Source organism: Oncorhynchus gorbuscha, linkage group LG21, assembly GCF_021184085.1.
Source record: "Oncorhynchus gorbuscha isolate QuinsamMale2020 ecotype Even-year linkage group LG21, OgorEven_v1.0, whole genome shotgun sequence".
NCBI lineage: Eukaryota > Metazoa > Chordata > Actinopteri > Salmoniformes > Salmonidae > Oncorhynchus > Oncorhynchus gorbuscha.
In genome coordinates this window covers 36,932,352-36,952,408 of record NC_060193.1, presented here as the reverse complement: position 1 = coordinate 36,952,408, position 20,057 = coordinate 36,932,352, and the positions used below count along the sequence as shown (strand labels likewise).

At 41.4% G+C, this 20,057-nt stretch overlaps 1 protein-coding gene across 1 annotated transcript; it reads right to left on the bottom strand.

Annotated features, from left to right (window-relative positions):
• Positions 1–703: 703 nt before the first annotated feature.
• psmf1 (proteasome inhibitor subunit 1) lies at positions 704–18,359 on the bottom strand. The gene is made up of 7 exons (XM_046319219.1): positions 18,117–18,359; positions 16,904–17,056; positions 16,705–16,787; positions 9,029–9,205; positions 3,497–3,550; positions 2,947–3,105; positions 704–1,591 (listed from the first exon to the last, which is right to left on the bottom strand). Exons 1-7 carry the CDS (start codon positions 18,243–18,245, stop codon positions 1,540–1,542), a joined length of 807 nt encoding a protein of 268 aa, XP_046175175.1. The 5' UTR covers positions 18,246–18,359; the 3' UTR covers positions 704–1,539.
• Between the last annotated feature and the right edge of the window lie 1,698 nt (positions 18,360–20,057).

Below are 20,057 nucleotides of genomic sequence, written 5' to 3'. Positions count from 1 at the left end.
TTTCAGGATGTCTCATGGTCTGACAAAAACCGCTCTAGCTCTGTTACCTTTCACCTCAGAAGTGCGACAGAGGAGGATAAGGTCGATTGAGACAAATCCAAAGCAAAAAACGAATTGAAACAGATTGTGGATTTTTATTATGCTAATTAGATTCAAGGGGGCTCAGACATAGACCTTAGAACACAGGCAGAGCATCAGCTAGCTATGTGAATACGATTTCTCTGTGAAAACGAAAACTGTATTTATCATTATGGATATCAAGGCAATCTGAGGATACCTACTTTTTAGTGTTCATGTTATTTCATCTTGCAGAAATCTGTATCTACAATTTTTGGAAAATGTACATTTATGGGAATCATCGATTGTCCAGACATATCCCATTATGCTGGGATAAATTTATATCCACTCAGATTACGTGGTATGAAAGTTCTAGAAAAAGGGAAGAAAATGACCCTTTGGCATCTTTTCCCAATAGTGAACGCATTTGCTACATACTTTAGTTTTATGCTCTTGTGAAGGTGAGCTGTAATAGATTGAGCAAAGAAATTTATATACTGTGACTAAAAATAGAGGGCAGGATTTCCTGAGTTCACTGAAGGCTGTTATTCAAATTGAGTATTTGACAGCTTCTAATGTAGCCTATTGATTCGTGTTTTGCATTCCAGAGTTGTTTTTTTAAACACAATTAAAATAGTAATAAAAAAACAATGTAATAAATATTTTATTACAACATTTTGCTGGACATAAACCAGTGAAGTCTGAAAAACATTTTAATAAGATGTCAGTAAAAGCAAACTATTATGTTAAGTTGGGTAGCAGACAACTTGGATCAATCATTAAGTTCTAATGCTGTAGGTGTTTCCGAATGACTTCGATTGTAAAACTATTTGGACAAGTTCTACATTTTACTTTTGGGGACACAAGCAGCAAAAGCCAGTCTTTGCAAGCAGCATTTGAAAATCAAAACAAATATTAACTGCTTGGACATTTGACTATGAACTCCAAAATGTTGTTTAAATTAGAACCCCAACAAATAATCCCATCCCCCCCCAAAAAAAGTAGCTTTATTCCACACTGAACAAATTAGTCAAACAGTTTTATGAGAAGGGATTCTCCAGTACTTTTGTATACTTTTTAACCCAGTAGTTCGGAAGGTAGTGCCACCTATGTGCACCACGTTATTGCTCTCTCACTCTGCTGTTTGTGCATCTTGCTAGCGGTCACTTGCATGACGAGGGCTGAAGCTCATTGGTTGAAACCGAATTGCTAAGGGGCTGGCCCACATGAGGGAAAATTACACAGCTTCCAGAAAAACAGTTACTTTCCAACTAGGGATTTCGTTACTAATTCAAGCAAAACAAATTCTGCACATAGATCATGCATGCGCATGAACAAACTACACATTGAGCTGCCAGGAAGTGTCAAAGCGGGAGGTATTATTATTTTTTATATATATTTTTGCCAAAGTTCCAGAGCCTGTCTAAGTGTGTATTCCTCACAGGTCCAGGAAGTGTGAGGAGCGGAGGAGTGCCTTTTCTTCTACATGAACATGTCATCGTAGCCTGGCGGCGGCATGTGATCTGGGTCTGGCCTGGAAACCACAGAGCATAATACAGTCATACATCCATAAATAATACTCGTCGACAAGTGCCCCACTCAAGACATACCTGGTGGGCAATTTCTGTGACGGCCCACCACACCAGCCATTTTTTCACTCTTAGATGACAGCCTAGAAGAATTGTACCTTGACTTCAGTTACATAGACTGACATATTGCATCTCAAATACCTGTGTGTTTACAATAGCCTTCACTTTCTTACCCAACATACAGATTAAAAGCCATCTCTTTTCCTAACTCAGGCACACTTGGATTGATATTTATTGTGCACTTATTCATGTCAAATAAATCCCATAATATAAAAGTGAGGTTACACGCTATAACTAGTAATAAATAAATAAACATTGAAGGCATTTTGAAATATTATGAACAAAAATAAAACGATTTCACTGAGTTACAGTAAATTGAAATAAATGCATTAGGACATAATCTATGTATTTCACATAACTCAGCAGGGGAGCAGCCATGGGTGGGCATAGGCTCACCCACTGGGGAACCATGCCTAGCCAAATCGGAAACACTTCTCCCCCTCCCCCACACAAAAATGGCTTTCTTACAGACAAAAATACTCCTCAGTTTCATCAGGTGGCTGGTCTCATGCGATCCCGCAGGTAAAGAAGCAGGATGTGGAGGTCCTGGGCTGGCGTGGTTACATGAGGCCGGTTGGACATGCAGCCAAATTCTTTAAAACAACGTTTAAGCTGCCTTTGTTTATGGTTGAGAAATTACCATTAAATTCTCTGGTAACAGCGCTGGTGGACATTCCTGCAGTTGTCATGCCAATTGCATGCTTCCTCAATATTTGAGACATCTGTGCCATTGTGCTATGTGACAAAACTGCACATTTTAGTTGCCTTTATTATCCACACCACAAGGTGCACCTGTGTAATGATCATGCTGTTTAAATCAGCTTCTTGATATTGCACACCTATCAGGTGGATAGATTATCAAAATGGTGCAAACAAAAAAAAGCTTTATGCGTATGGAACATTTCTGGGATCTTTTATGTCAGCTAATGTGCTCAAACTTTACATGTGGCATTATATTTTTCTTCAGTGTAGTTTATTGACCATCACTCCTACAAATGTAAGCTAGTAAGCAATAAATAGATACTTACAACTTTCCAATTATGCATTAATGATTAATAAGGTGTACAGTTCATACATTAATACTGTAAATAATTAATATAATCAATAGTTCAAAGTCTGTAAATAGACATTTATAGCTTACTAACATTTACAAATTTAAGAATACTACTACTTATGAATGCCTTCTAAAATGGTGGACATTGGTAATACCCAAAATAAAATTCAAGAAAATAACTCTTACCCAGGTCTGTGTCTTCCGACAGGCCCAAAGGGGTCAAAGCGGGCCCCGGGCGGCACAGCTCCCGGCGGCAGGATTCCAGGGAGCCCACCAGAGGGGTCAAACCCTGAGCGGGGGTAACCAGCCCTCAAAGGGTCCACGATCATCCCTCCTCCACGACCACTGGGAGACACAGAAACAGAGCCCGTCATTGGTCTATTGCATTAGATAGAAAATGCTATTTGCTGTGATAGTGACTCAATAATAATCCACTTTCCTAATATTTGAGCCTGATCTTCATTGTCAGCATAATTCAAGTCATGTAAATTAAAATATATGAAGATGTCAACAAATTTTGAATAGTCCTTTAAATGAATACCATCTACATTGTCAGAGTGGTTGGATTAATGTCTTTAGCGCCTAGTGGTTTAAATTCAAAGAAAACAATTGCTTTGCAGTCAAATGTACAGTTCAAACATTTTTGGTAAAAAAGCCCAGCCATAGTGAGGAATGGTCCAACGCCTGCTTTATAGTCTCTTGTTCTACCATTGCCGAGTGCAGGAGGGAAACTCACCCAAAGGGATCCAGATCGGCTCCACCTGCAGCGAAAGGAGCCATGGGGTCTGGCCTGAAAAACACATGACACCACTAGAGTGTATCTCAAAGCAGACTTCACGTTATGGTCTTTTAAAACCTACTTTGTTAAAATAGTGAGTTATAGCTTGCAAAATAAATAAATGTGAATCTGGGTGACAACATGAGGAAGTCTTTTTTTCCTACATTAGGACTGTTTCACTCAAGAGATTAGGTCTGCGTCATGTGGTATCGTATCACGGAAAATGAAAGACCGCATATATAGTTGTACCCATGCAAGGTATTGTCAGATGTCAACTAAATCTATTGATCCAAAGTGGAAAACTGGTTGATTTGATTGTACAGCCAACAACCAATTCACGTCAGCTGCCAACTAAATACAATATTGTACGTTGTGCCGTTCGCCTGCAGGGGTCTTGATTGAAAAACAAAAATGTGAAAAGTATGCATGCAAGTCAATATAGTATCACTTACAGTTGAAGTCGGAAGTTTACATACACCAAATATATATATATTTTTAAATTAACTCAGTTTCACAATTCCTGACATTCCCCATCTTGGGTCAGTTATGATCACCACTTTATTTTAAGAATGTGAAATGTCAGAATAGAGAATTATTTATTTAAGCTTTTATTTATTTCAAATTGCCAGTGGGTCAGAAGTTTACATACTATTCGGTAGCATTGCCTTTAAATTGTTTAACTTGGGTCAACATTTTGGGTAGCCTTCCACAATAAGTTAGGAGAATTTTGGCCCATTCCGCCTGACAGCTGGTGTAACTGAGTCAGGTTTGTAGGCCTCCTTGCTCGCACGCGCTTTTTCAGTTCTGCCCACAATTTCTATGGGATTGAGGTCAGGGCTTTGTGATGGCCACTCCAATACCTTGACTTTGTTGTCCTTAGGCCATTTTGCCACAACTGTGGAGGTATGCTTGGGTCATTTTCCATTTGGAAGACCCATTTGCGACCAAGCTTTAACTCTAACTGATGTCTTGAGATGTTGCTTCAATATATCCACATCATTTTCCTGCCTCATGATGCCATTGATTTGCATTTTTTGGCACCAAAGTACGTTCATCTCTAGGAGAGAGCGCGTCTCCTTACTGAGCAGTAAGACGGCTGGTGTTTATACTTGCGTACTATTGTTTGTGCAGATGAAAGTGGTACCTTCAGGCATTTGGAAATCGCCCCCAAGGATGAACCAGACTTGTGTAGGTCTGCAATTTTTTGTGGGGGGATTTTCCCATGATGTCAAGCAGAGGCACATAGTTTGAAGGGAGACCTTGAAATACATCCACAGGTACACCTCCAATTGACTCAAATTATGTCCATTAACCGATTAGAAGCTTCTAAAGCCATGACATCATTTTCTGGAATTTTCTAGGCTGTTTAAAGGCACAGTCAACTTAGTGTATGTAAACTTCTGACCCACTGGAATTGTGATACAGTGAAATAATCTGTCCGTAAACAATTGTTTGAAATTACTTTGCATGACACAACTAGATATACTATAGCTTTGGCAGGTCGGTTAGGACATTAAACAAGAAATTTGCGGAGTGGTTGAAAAACGAGTTAATGACTCCAACCTAAGTGTATGAATGCTTCCGACTTCAACTGTACATATAAATACACTTTTTTCCCCCCAGAAGAAAATAGCTTTCAACCCTGGTACTGAAACATGTATTCATGGTGTATTGTGGCAAGGCCCACAGCAGGAGTGTGACTATCCCTTTTAATGAAGGCGAATGTTGCAACCCAAGAAGACTCTACAGGCGATATGAGCTGAACTCGAAAAATTGCCGCCCATTGGCCTGCGTTTTTGAACACCTGTAACTGCCATTTAGAGAAGAAACTTTTTTTGTTGCCTTAAGTTAAATAAATAAAATATGTTTATAAAGTGGTACAGCGTCCACCTTACAGTTTTTGGGAAGAACACCGGATAAATTTACAGTAACTTCAGAAAGTACTCATACCCCTTGACTTATTCCAAATGTAAGTGCTACAGCCTAGATTTCCAAATGGTTTAAATCAATTCCTCACACATGCAATTTCAGCAAATGAAGTACTGACATCTAATTCACATAAGTATTCACACCCCTCAGTCAATACTTTGTAGAAGCACCTTTGTTGGCAAATACAGCTTTGAGTAGTCTTGGGTATGTCTGGATCAGCTTTACACATCTGGATTTGGGGATTTTCTCCCATTCTTCCTTGGAGATTCTCAAGCTCTGTTAAGGCAGATGGGGAGCGGCAGTGAATGGCAATCAAGTATTTCCACAGAATTTAAAATGGGATTCAAGTCTGGGCCACTAAAGGCCTTTGACATTCTTGTTCTGAAGCTAATGGAGACCACTGTGCTCTTGGAAACACCCCAGATTTATGTCTCATCACAATTCTCTCAGATATCTATGGATAGTTCCTTGGACTTCATGGAATAGTTTCTGCTCTGACACACTGTCAACTATGGGACCTTACAGTTAATTTGGAATGTAATTCAGACCCCCTTAACTTTTTCCAGTCTTAGCCTTATTCTGAACCAATTTTTATTTTAAGTTTTTTTTTAAAGCGCACAACAAAGCTAACAAAAAAAAATACTAATGAGATCAGGTGCACCCTGCTTCCATTGATCATCCTTGAGATGTTTCTTCATCTTGGACTCCACCGGTGGTAAATCCAACTTGAGACATGATTTGGAAAGGCACATAACTATACATAAAATTAAAAAGCCCCACAGTTGACAGTGCATGTCAGAGCAAAAAACAAGCCATGAGGTTGAAGGAATTGTCCGTAGAGCTCAGAGACATAATTATGTCGAGGCACAGATCTGGGAAAGGGTACCAAAACATTTCTGCAGAATTGAAGGTCCCCAAGACACAGTGGCCTTCATCATTCTTAAATGGAAGAAGTTTAGGAAGTGTCTTGATGGTTCCAGATTTGGCCGCCCGGCCAAACTGCGCAATCGCAAGAGAAGGGACTTGGTCAGGGAGGTGACCAAGAACCCAATAGTCACTCTGACAGAGTTCCTCCTTGGAGATGGGAGAACCTTCCAGAAGGACAACCATCTCTGCAGCACTCCACCAATCAGGCCTGTATGGTAGTGGCCAGGCAAAAGCCAATCCTCAGTAAAAAAGGCACAACAGCCCACTTAGAGTTTGCCAAAAGGCACCATGAGTAACAAGAGAGACTGGTCTGATGAAACCATGGTTGAACTCTTTGGTCTTCATGCCACGCATCATGTCTGGAGGCAACCTGGCACCATCCCTACGGTGAAGGATGGGTAGCAGCATCATCCTGTGGGGAATGTTTTTCTAGCGGCAGCGAATGGGAGATTAGTGAAATAATTGTTGGGGAAATGGTGTGAGTCATGCACAAAGTAGATATTCTAACCAACTTGCCAAAACTATAGTTTGTTAACAATAAATGTGTGGAGTGGTTGAAAAACAAGTTTCAATGACTCCAACCTAAGTGTATGTAAACGTCAACTATACATGTGAAATTTGTTTCGATTTAGAAAAGACCATTATCATGCACCCATCTCAAAACAGGCAGCAGGGAAAAAAATAAATGTAATCTATGCACTTAAATAGCGAATGGAGGACAATTATCCCATTGTTCATTTTCATGCCAGCCAGGTAGGCTATACTCCTGGTGTAAAGAGAAGCAATGTGCTTAATATTAGGAAAGTTGCATAGCCTATAGAAATGATGCGCAACAAGACCACTCATGAAGTTCGAGATTAGATTTGTGTTAATGTCAGTGATTAGAGGGACAGAGTACCAGGCAGTTATCAAATTTGGTGATGACTTTTTTAAAACTTAGGAATGCGTTTATTTTTCCATGATCGTGTTTTGTAAATAAATAAATTCACTTGTAAATGTTTATGACATTCGAATTGTAAATATGTATGATTGTGTACAGGGCTCCCAAGTAAAAGAGGCCTTGGTCACAATGAGATTCCCTGTTTAAATAATCTGAGTATACCAAACATAAGAACACCTTCTTAACATTGAGTTGCAAAACATTTGGCCATCAGAACAGCCTCAATTCTTCAGAGCATGGATTGCTGGCCCATGTTGACTCCAATGCTTCCCACAGTTGTGGCAAGTTGGCTGGATGTCCTTTGGGTGGTGGACCATTCCTGATACACACTGGAAACTGTTGAGTATGAAAAACACAGCAGTATTGCAGTTCTTGACACACAAACTGGTGAGCACGGCTACCATACCCGGTTCAAAGGCACTTAAATCTTTCGTCTTGCCGATTCACCCTGAATAGCGCACACATACACAATCCATGTCTCAAGGCTTAAATCTTTCTTGAACCTTCTCCCCACTGATTGAAGTGGAATTAACACGTGAAATCAATAAGAGAACATAGGTGAAACCTAGTCAGTCTGTCATGGAAAAGGCAGGTGTTAATATTATGTATACTCAGTTTACATTTAAATTCAATTCTGTCCATCCAGTTATAGTAAATCAAAACAGTTGACAGACTACTGTGTGAAGCTTTAACCTACCCTATCATATGTGACCGAACGGCTCAAGTCGGTCTTATGTAGCAAAAATTGAAATAGTTTACATTGGAAAAAAGATTGGATAAAAGACTGAGAAATCATACATTGTATATCATACACTTGAGTTGAGAAACAATGGGACAGTAATTCTGCTCTGAAAGTTGATAAACCCCACTTATGAGAAAATGGCTCTTGAATGTTTTGGTACACCTACTGGAGAGCTCTGTCTACAACCATTCAGCATCGGTCACACGCTCTTAAGCTTTAGCCCCACCCATCTCTTTAAGGATTCAAATGAGGCCATGTACTAAAACAGATTAAGACTAAGTGCTGGTTTATACCGTGTCTATTGATATATCTGTTGACAGTTGTCAGTGACATCATTTTGTCTTCGACATCAAATTTGTCCTGGTGGTCCAAAATAGCATAATTGGTGTATTTTACCGCCAATAAACCAATCCTTTAAAAAAAATGTATGTCAATATAGCAAACCAGGCAACTAGATTTCTAGCTTGTTAACTAGCTAGATAACATTAAGGAAGCTGGCTAGCCAGTTCAAATAATGACCATATCATATAGCTGACATCTTCACTTAAGCTAATCTGTATTCATTACTACATGAAAATAAACGTAGTCATTATTTATAAGTTAATGGCAAGCCAATTACAGAAATTAGCTTATGGTTGCGAGTTAAGAAATAAAAGCAAGGCCTTTACTGGAGAATTTTTGAAATTGGACACGAAGTGTTTACATTCAAATGCCACTCCTGTAAATTAGTGACGTGCATCACCTACTTTCCTGAAACGAGTAACATATACATAAATACAATTTTGTAATGTTACTAGGCTAAACAGTCAGTATAAATCAGTGACTACAGCTGATAAAGTACAGTAGGGGTATTCAAGTCATGTTCTTCTTTACTAAAGGTGAACATCAACTGGCCCAACATTCACAACATTCACTAGTTGAAGAACCCTGTAGTAAGGTATGTTGTACAAACCAGTTAGGCTGCCTACTGCTCTGTGGATGCCTCGTGGGAATGCAGAGAGGGTCACTGTCCGGCTGGGAGTCATTGGATTTCTCTCTGCTACTCTTTTCTTCCTTTCTTGGCACGGGCACTGAGGGAAGGAGCTGGCTCTTCACCTTCTGAGACAAATCTTCTGCATTCTTGAATACACTGACAGAGAGGAGGATCATGTCAATACCAACACGTTTTAGATAATTATAGGAATAGTAAGGTAAATTCTGTACAAATCTGGAATAAAAATTGTAATGCATGAAAATGTATTTTGTCGCAAGGAGCTTTGATTCATACTTGTCATTGTATCTACACTGAACAAAAATATAAAAACACAAGAGCAACAATAAAGGGTTTATTGAGTTCATAAAGATATCAGGCAATTGTTTAGGTCCTAATCTATGGATTTCAAATCAAATTTTATTGGTCACATACACATGGTAATGCTTGTGCAGCGAAATGCTTCTGCTTCTAGTTCCGACCATGCAGTAATGTAACAATTTCACCAAAGTGTAAAGGAATGAATAAGAATATGTACATATAAAATATATGGATGAGCGATGGCCGTGAGGCATAGGTAAGATGCAGTAGATGGTAGAGAGCACAGTATATACAGTGGGGAGAACAAGTATTTGATAACACTGCCGATTTTGCAGGTTTCCTACTTACAAAGCATGTAGAGGTCTGTAATTTTTAAAATCTTAGGTACACTTCAACTATGAGAAATGGAATCTAAAACAAAAATCCAGAAAATCACCTCCCTCCAAAGATGTTCTATCGGGTTCAGGTCTGGAGACTGGCTACGCCACTCCAGGACCTTGAGATGCTTCTTACGGAGCCACTCCTTAGTTGCCCTGGCTGTGTTTTTCGGGTCATTGTCATGCTGGAAGACCCAGCCACGACCCATCTTCAATGCTCTTACTGAGGGAAGGAGGTTGTTGGCCAAGATCTCGCGCTACATGTCCCCATCCATCCTCCCCTCAATACGATGCAGTAGTCCTGTCCCCTTTGCAGAAAAGCATCCCGAAAGAATTGTTGCCACCACCATGCTTCATGGTTGGGATGATGTTCTTGGGGGCTGTACGGTCATTGGCAAACTTCAGACGGACCTGGACATGCGCTGGCTTGAGCAAGGGGACCTTGCGTGCGCTGCAGGATTTTAATCCATGACGGCCCAGCTCTCTTCAGGTCATTGACCAGGTCCTGCCATGTAGTTCTGGGCTGATCCCTCACGTTCCTCATGATCATTGATACCCCACGAGGCGAGATCTTGCATGGAGCCCCAGACTGAGGGTGATTGACCGTCATCTTGAACTTCTTCCATTTTCTAATAATTGCGCCAACAGCGGTTGCCTTCTCACCAAGCTGCTTTGCCTATTGTCCTGTAGCCCATCCAAGCCTTGTGTAGGTCTACAATTTTATCCCTGATGTCCTTACACAGTTATCTGGTCTTGGCCATTGTGGAGAGGTTGTAGTCTGTTTGATTGAGTGTGTGGACAGGTGTCTTTTATACAGGTAACGAGTTCAAACAGGTGCTGTTAATACAGGGAATGAGTGGAGAACAGGAGGGCTTCTTAAAGAAAAACTAACAGGTCTGTGACAGCCGGAATTCTTACTGGTTGGTAGGTGATCAAATACATGTCATGCAATAAAATGCAAATGAATTATTTAAAAATCATACAATGTGTGATTTGTGTTTTAGATTCCTTCTCTCACAGTTGAAGTGTACCTATGACAAATTACAGACCTTTACATGCTTTGTAAGTGTAAAAAAAGTGTATCAAATACTTGTTCTCCCCACTGTACATATGAGATGAGTAATGTAGGGTAAGTGGCATTGATTAAAGTGACTAGTGATACATTTATTATATCAAATTTTTTATTATTAAAGTGGCTAGAGATTTGAGTCAGTATGTGGGCAGCAGCCACTCAATGTTAGTGATAGCTGTTAAACAGTCTGATGGCCTTGAGAGATCGAGAGACTGAAAAACAGCTTCCGTCCCAGCTTTGATGCACCTGTACTGACCTTGCCTTCTGGATAATAGCGGGGTGAACAGGCAGTGGCTCGGGTGGTTGTTGTCCTTGATTATCTTTTTGGTCTTCCTGTGACATCGGGTAGTGTAGGTGTCCTTAAGGGAAGGTACCATGCCCCCCCAGCGATGCGTTGTACAGACCGCACCACCCTCTGGAGAGCCTTACGTTTGTGGGCTGAGCGGTTGCCGTCCTAGGCGGTGATACAGCCTGACAGGATACTCTCGATTGTGCATCTGTAAAGATTTGTGAGTGTTTTTGGTGAAAAGCCAAATTTCTTCAGCCTCCTGAGGTTGAAGAGACACTGTTGCACCTTCTTCACAACACTGTGTGGGTGGACCATTTCAGTTTGTCTGTGATGTGTACGCCCAGGAACATAAAACCTTCCACCTTCTCCACTACTGTCCCATCAATGTGGATAGGGGGGGGGGGGGGGGTGCTCCCTCTGCTGTTTCTTGAAGTCCACAATCATCTGTGTTTTGTTGATGTTGAGTGAGGTTATTTTCTTGCCACCACCTCCTCCCTGTAGGCAGTCTCGTTGTTGGTAATCAAGCCTACCACTGTAGTGTCATCTGTAAACTTGATGATTTGAGTTGGAGGCGTGCATGGCCACGCAGTCATGGGTGAACAGGGAGTACAGGAGAGGGCTGAGAACGCACCCTTGTGTGGCCCCAGTGTTGAGGATCAGCGGATGGTGATGTTTCCTACCCTCACCACCTGATGGCGGCCTGTCAGAAACTCCAGGACCCAGTTGCACAGGGCGGGGTCGAGACCGATGGTCTCGAGCTTAATGACAAGTTGGGAGGGTACTATGGTGTTAAATGCTGAGCTGTAATCGATGAACAGCATTCTCACTTAAGTATTCCTACTGTCCACGTGGGTTAGGGCAGTGTGCAGTGTGATTGCAATTGTGACGTGTGTGGACCTATTGGGGCGGTAAGCAAGTTGGAGTGGGTTGAGGTGGAGGTGATATGATCCTGGACTAGTTTCAAAGCGATTCATGATGATGGAAGTGAGTCGTTTAGCTCAGTTAGCTTTCTTGGGAACAGGAACAATGGTGGCCCTCTTGCAATGTGGGAACAGCAGAAAGAGCTCAGGATTGATTATGTCCGTAAACACACCAGCCAGCTAGTTTGGGCATGCACTGAGGACTCGGCTAGGGATGCCGTCTGGTCCGGCAGCCTTGTGAGAGTTAACATGTTTAAATGTTATACTCACGTTGGCTGCGGTGAAAGAGCGCCCGCAGGTTTTGGTAGCGGGCCGTGCCAGTGGTACTGTATTGTCCTCAAAGCGAGCAAAGAGGTTGTTAGGTTTGTCTGGGAGCAAGACTGTCCGCAGCGAGGCTGGCCGTCTTTTTGTAATCCGTGATTTTCTGTAGACCCTGCCACACACCTCTCGTGTCTGAGCCATTGAATTGTGACTCTTTGTCTCTATACGGACACTTGGCTTGTTTGATTGCATTGTGGAGGGAATAGCTACACTGTATTCACTCATGTTTCCGGTCGCCTCGCCATGATTAAAAGCAGTGGCTCGCGCTTTCAGTTGAGCGAATGCTGCAATCAACCCACGGTTTCTGATTGAGGGAAGGTTTTAGTCACCGTGGGTACAACATCACCGATGCACTTGCTAATAAGCTCGCTCATCGAATCAGCATGTATATGCGGATATCTCAATGTTGTCTGAGGCTAACCTTAACATATCTTTAAGAGTGGAATCTGATTAGTCAGACCAGCGTTGAACAGACCTGAGCACAGGAGTTTCCCGTTTTAGTTTCTGTCTATAGGCTGGGAGCAACACTATGGAGTCGTGGTCAGATTTGCCGAAAGGAGGGCTTTGTATGCGTCGCAGAAGTTAGAGTAGCAATGATCTAGAATGCTGCCCGCCTGGGTTACGCAGTCGATATGCTGATTAAATTTAGGGAGCCTTGTTTTCAGAGTAGCTTTGTTAAAATCCCCAGCTACAATAAATGCAGCCTCAGGATGTTGTTTCCAGTTTACATAGAGTCCAATGAGGTTCTTTCAGGGCAGTTGAGGTGTCTGGTTGATGGGGGGGGGGGGGGGGACACACAGGGCTGTGATTCTAATCGAAGAGAATTCTCTTGGTAGAGAATGCGGTCGGCATTTGATTGTAAGGAACTCTAGTTTAGGTGAACAAAAGGACTTGAGTTCCTGTATGTTGTTATAATCACACCACGACTCGTTAATCATAAGGCATACACTCCCGCACTTCTTACCAGAGATGTTGGTTTCGATGCGTGAAGAATCCAGGTGGCTGTACAGACTTTGATAACGTATCCCGAGTGAGCCATGTTTCCATGAAACAGAGAATGTTAGTCTCTCTGGAAAGCAACCCTTGCTCGAATTTCGTCTACCTTGTTGTCAAGAGACTGGACACAGGCGAGTAGTATACGCGGGAGAAGTGATCCAGTCTAAGGAGCCTGGCCAGAACACCGCAGTTGTTTTGGGTCGCCTACTGGGCTCTGAGCCATTGTCCTGGGTGGTGGTCCAAACAGAGGATCCGCTTGGGAACGTCGTAATGTTGGTAAGTTGACGGTGCTCTTACAGTGGGGCAAAAAAGTATTTAGTCAGCCACCAATTGTGCAAGTTCTCCCACTTAAAAAGATGAGGCCTGTAATTTATCATAGGTACCCGTCAACTATGACAGACAAAATGAGAGAAAAAATATCAAGAAAATCACATTGTAGGATTTATGAATTTATTTGCAAATGATGGTGGAAAATAAGTATTTGGTCAATGACAAGTTTCTCAATACTTTGTCATTGCCAACAAAGGGTATATAACAGAGGTCAAACATTTTCTGTAAGTCTTCACAAGGTTCTCACACACTTGCTGGTATTTTGGTCCATTCCTCCATGGAGATCTCTAGAGCAGTGATATTTTGGGGCTGTTGCTGGGCAACACTGACGTTCAACTCCCTCCAAAGATTTTCTATGGGGTTGAGATCTGGAGACTGGCTAGGCCACTCCAGGACCTTGAAATGCTTCTTACGAAGCCACTCCGTTGCCCGGGTGGTGTGTTTGGGATCATTGTCATGCTGAAAGACCCAGCCAAATTTCATTTTCAATGCCCTTGCTGATGGAAAGAGGTTCTCTCAAAATACATGGCCCCATTCATTATTTCCTTTACACGGATCAGTCAACCTGGTCCCTTTGAAAAACAGCCCCAAAGCATGATGTTTCCACCCCCATGCTTCACAGTAGGTACGGTGTTCTTTGGATGCAACTCAGCATTCTTTGTCCCCCCGTGTGGTTCTGGGATTTTTGCTCACGGGGTGAGATCTTGCGTGGAGCCCCAGATCGAGGGAGATTATCAGTGGTCTTGTATGTCTTCCATTTCCTAATAATTGCTCCCACAGTTGATTTCTTACCTATTGCAGATTCAGTCTTCCCTGCCTGGTGCAGGTCTACAATTGTTTCTGGTGTCCTTTGACAGCTCTTTGGTCTTGGCCATAGTGGAGTTGAGTGTGACTGTTTGAGGTTGTGGACAGGTGTCTTTTATACTGATAACAAGTTCAAACAGGTGACATTAATACAGGTAACAAGTGGAGGACAGAGGAGCCTCTTAAAGAAGAAGTTACAGGTCTGTGAGAGCCAGAAATCTTGCTTGTTTGTAGGTGGCCAAATACTTATTGTCCACCATAATTTGTAAATAAATTCATAAAAAATCCTACAATGTGATTTTCTGGATTTTTTTTCTTCTCATTGTCTATGATGAAAATTACAGGCCTCTCATATTTTTAAGTGGGATAACTTGCACAATTGGTGGCTGACTAAACACTTTTTGCCCCATTGTATATCCAATAGTTCTTCCTGGCTGTATGTAACAAGACTTAAGATTTCTTGGGGTAACAGTAAGAAATAATACGTTAAAAATTTAAAAAAAATACTGCATAGTTTCCTAAGAACCCAGAGCGACCATCTGTCAGCGCCAAATCACATGACTGAATAGAGATATGCATCAGTTGGTCACAGATACCTTAGAGGGGCATGGATTAGAAAAACAGTTAATATCTGGTGCGACCACCATTTGTCTCATGCAGCGCGACATCTCCTTCACATGGAGCTGATTAGGCACCAGTAGAATGTTGAGGAGTTTCTGGACATTGGTGGGTCCTGGAACATGCGGTCGTAGACGTCGATCCACAGCATCCCAAACATGTTCAATGGGTGACATGTCTGGAGAGTATGCAGGCCATGGAAGAACTGGGACATTTTGGCTCTCAGGAATTGTGTACAGATCCTTGAGACACGTGGACATGCTGAAACAAGAGGTTATGTGGCAAATGACCAGCACAAAAATTGGCCCCAGGATCTCATCACAGCATCCCTGTGCATTCAAATTGCAATCGATAAAAAGCAAGCATGTTTGTTGTCCGTAGCTTATGCATGCCCATACCAAAACCCCACCATGGGGCACTCAGTTCACAATGTTGACATCAGCAAACCTCTCACTCACACGACACCATCTGCCCAGTACAGTTGAAACAGGAATTCATCCATGAAGAGCCCTCTTCTCTAGCATGTCAGTGGCCATCAAAGGCGAGCATTTGAAGTCAGTTATGACACCAAACTGCAGTCAGGCCAAGATCCTGGTATGGACGACAAGCAAGCAGATGAGCTGACCGGAGACGGTTTCTGACAGTTTGTACAGAAATTCTTCAGTTTTGCAAACTCACTGTTTTATCAGCTGGTCTCAGACAATCCATGTTGGTAAAGAAGCAGGATGTGGAGGTCCTGGGCTGATGTGGTTACATGTGGTCTGCGGTTGTGGGGCCGGCTGGATGTACTGCCAAATTCTCTAGAAGGATGTTTGTTGGAGGCAGCTTATGGTAGAGAAATGAACATTGCATTTTCTGGCAAGAGCTCTGGTGGACATTCCCAGTCAGCAAAACTGCACATTTTAGAGTGGCCTTTTATTGTCCCCGTACAAGATGCACCTGTGTAATGATCATGCGGTTTAATCAGGGGCGGCAGGTAGCCTAGCTGTTAGAGCATTGGACTAGTAACCAAAAGGTTGTAAGATCGAATCCCCGAGCTGACAAGGTACAAATCTGTCATTCTGCCCCTGAACAAGGCAGGTAAGCCACTGTTCCTAGGCAGTCATTGAAAATAAGAATTTGTTCTTAACCGACTTGCATAGTTAAAATAAAAAATTCTCAATATGCCACCCCTGCCAGGTGGATGGATTATCTTGGCAAAGGAGAAATGCTCACTAAAAGGGATAAACACAAAATTAGAGATATGCTTTTTGTGCCTATTGAACATTTCTGGGATCTTGGGTTTCTATTTTTGTTCAGTGTAAAAGGATTGATGAGAAATATTTACTTGGTTGGGATATTTGGACTTAGCCAGGCCTCATCGAAGACTCTTGGCAACAAAGCAAGAATTGGTGTAATATAAAGATTTACAGCATGGCCTATAATATGGAGCAGTATTTCGGTAAGTCACTATTTTTTGTGTGTGTGAAAAAAATGTTATACGTGTGGTCCAGTGGATTTCCTTAGCCAAATACTTATAAATCTGTTGTTCATCACTTTTGCTCCATTAAGTGAGGTTCAAATTGAGCAAGACTTCAATACATCCCCAAAAATATGACATACTGACCAACCTTTCAAATGTCTGCAAATGATCTGCATCCACATAATCACTGACATTCATTGTCAGGTCTGACACCTGTTCAGTGGCCGAGTCCTGACACAATAGAAAAGAGTCACACTTAGGCCTACTGTAGATGTTGTCTAACTACATTTCTGAGAAATAACCACTTGAAAGACTTGAAATAGCATTTTGAATAGCTGTATAGTTACCATTAAGTTGAAGATCAAGGTGGAATCCACAGTGATGGCTTTGACCAAGAAATTAGACTTGTCATCATTTGACTTGTACCGCAGGGTGTACAATTCCTTGCTGTCATTCCACCCTGTAGGAAGCAACTCCGACTTCTTGTCACCACTCCGAGGCTGAATTAAATGTAAATGACAGATTTATTCATTCATAATTACAGGTATGCATCATCACGTCATGTTGCATAACGTCAGACCCTCTCAAGATAACTATTTAAAGCCACAATCATGAGGGTTTCAGCCCAATGTTAACCCCGCCACTTTCTAAAATGTAAACTAAGGAGGAGGCTGAAAGAATGTAACCACACATATTCATAGATGGATCAGATTCAAAGAATGACGGCCCTAGCTACAGATTTTAAGAGCAAAGAACTTGATTTAACCAAACAGATGTGGTATCCATTGTAATTGGGGATTACATGTTAGGTACGGTTAGGCGTAGCACAGCATTTCAACAAACTTTAACTAGGCGATAACTCTTCGTTCTCGTTTCGGTCAAACATGCATCTTCTAAAGTCTCCAGTTGCAGGTGGTTAATTAACGCAATAAGGCCCGAGGAAGTGTGGTATATGGCAAACAACGCGGAGTGCCTGGATACAGCCCTTAGCCGTGGTATATTGGCCATATACCACACACCCACGAGGTGCCTTATTGCAATTATAAACTGGTTACCAAGGTAATTGGACCAGTAAATAGTATTATCGTTTGGTCATACCTATGGTATATTGTCTGATTAGCGTGTTACAAAATCTAACTAGAGACCTGATTGGCAAGCTAATTCACAAGACACATCCACATAAGCAAAATAATTACTATTATTTACATATTGGCATTCATACAAATTCAAGAAACGTATTGATTTGTCAACCCAGTTTGCTGACACCATCACCACTGGCTACCAGCAACAGATTAGCAGTCTGACATGCCTTGCTAACTAACTATCGTTAGCTATAGCTAGCTAATTTAGCCAATTGACAAAGGTACCAACTATGTATATATATATATTAATGCTTGTAAATTAACTAGCCAACTATAGTTGGTTAGCGAGGATACATGTCAGACGGCTAATCTGGCGTTGTTAACCAATTGGGAAGTTGTCAGTAAACTCTAAAGCACTTATCCATAAAACATGGAATTATAAATTAAATCATTTGTAGCCTGCAGGCATCACACTCACCTCATCTCCTAACCCAAGGCATTTGTACCCACTCTTTACAATTTCCCAGTGAACAAAACACACGACGACGTCTTGTGGACAGGTAATATTGCCTGCTACGCAGCTATACAAAAGCTCTAAACCAGCCATCTTTCGGAAAGTTATGAATCGATAGCAATGTTTGACCGAAAACGAAAGCCGTGCGAGAGGCACGGCTGTTTATGTTACTCATTGGGACGATCTCAATGGCTCGCAAACGCGATCTCTCCTTTCCCCTTGTCTCCTTCTCAAAACCCATTGGATGAGAAAACCAGAGGTACCGCCCCCCTGACCTTCTCCTCCAATGTGTTGTGAGGAGACGAGGAGAAAAGAAGCGAGGACGATACAATTGAGATATTCCCATTTTTAGAACGTGAAAGTGATCCCTGGGGGAAGTGAACTCATCTCAGATTTTCAGAAAATGATGCCTAAAAAACAGTGTCTCGTGAAATATATGCCACTCAGAAGAGGCTTTCCCTAGCATTGTACAGTACATTGACTGCATACATTTATAATTAGGGCTATGGGAACGTGATCCCTACGGGAATTGAGGACCACAATACGAGTCATAATACCCATAAAGCCTAGCGGTGACACCCGGAAATGATTCCAATCGTTTTTCCACCATTCATTTTACCATAGAGGATTTTAGAACTGCTTCATATAAGGTCTGTGTTCTGTGTTGGCTCATCCTGCAGTGAGTTTTGATACTGAGCAAATCTTTCTCGGACAAGGTCACTTTTGTCAATATATTCACCTGTATGCTATGTACCAGATTGTAACCACTACTGTGGTGGAAAAAGTACCCAATTGTCATACTTGAGTAAAAGTAAAGATACTTTCATAGAAAATGACTTGAGTAAAAGTCACCCAGTAAAATAATACTTGAGTGCAAATCAAAAACTATTTGGTTTTAAATATAGTTAAGTATTACAAGTAAATGTACTTGCTGAAATATACTGAAGTATAAAAGTATAAATGAGGTCAAATTCCTTATAATAGGCAAACCAGATGGTGCAATTATTGTTATTATTATTATTTTTTACATATAGCCAGAAGCACTCTCCAAAACTCAGATACAAATGACAAACACAGCATTCTTGTTTAGTGAGTTCGCCAGACCAGAGACAGTAAGGGTGACCAGGGATGTTCTCTTGATAAGCGTGTGAATTGGACCGTTTTTCTGTCCTGCTAAGCATTTGAAATGTAGCAAGTACTTTTGGGTATGTATGGAATAAAAAGTACATTCTTTTCTTTAGAACTGCAGTGAAATACGTAAAAGTTGTCAAATATAAATAGTACAGTAAAGTACAGATACTAAAAAAACGACTTAATTAAGTAGTAGTTTAAAGTATTTTTACTGAAGTAGTTTACACCACTGCCACTACTCCAATAAGCATACGTGAATTGTATAGTTTTCTGACCTCTGTATACAAGAGGCATTGCTGGAGCTGTGTGTTAAGGTAAGAATAAGCCCTGTTTGCTGACAAGCTATTTTGGTTAGGTAAAAGATCTGTGGTTAGCTAGATGCTTTTGAAAATTTGCTAGATAACCACCAACTGTAGTTACGTGTACAATGCACGTTACCTTCCTTACAAGTAAAAAGAAAACCAGCGTAGGCTAGCATAATGACTGTTTTGACCTTATATTATTGACAAGTCCTTTGTGAGATAGCCAGCTAGTTAACATTAGCTCACGGTTTGTTTAGTCATGATTTTTCATGTGGTGACCTGCTAGCGAATGTTAGCCAACCAGGGCAGCAATATAGCTATCTAAATATTGCCTGGTGGGCTAGTTAGTTAGTCACCTTGGATGGCTACTGTGAGGATTGAAAATATGCTTGGCGTATCATGAGGGTGTCGGTGTATGTTAAAAGCAACATTTTGCAACATATTGTGTGACTAGTGGAAAGGCTGTGGCTGG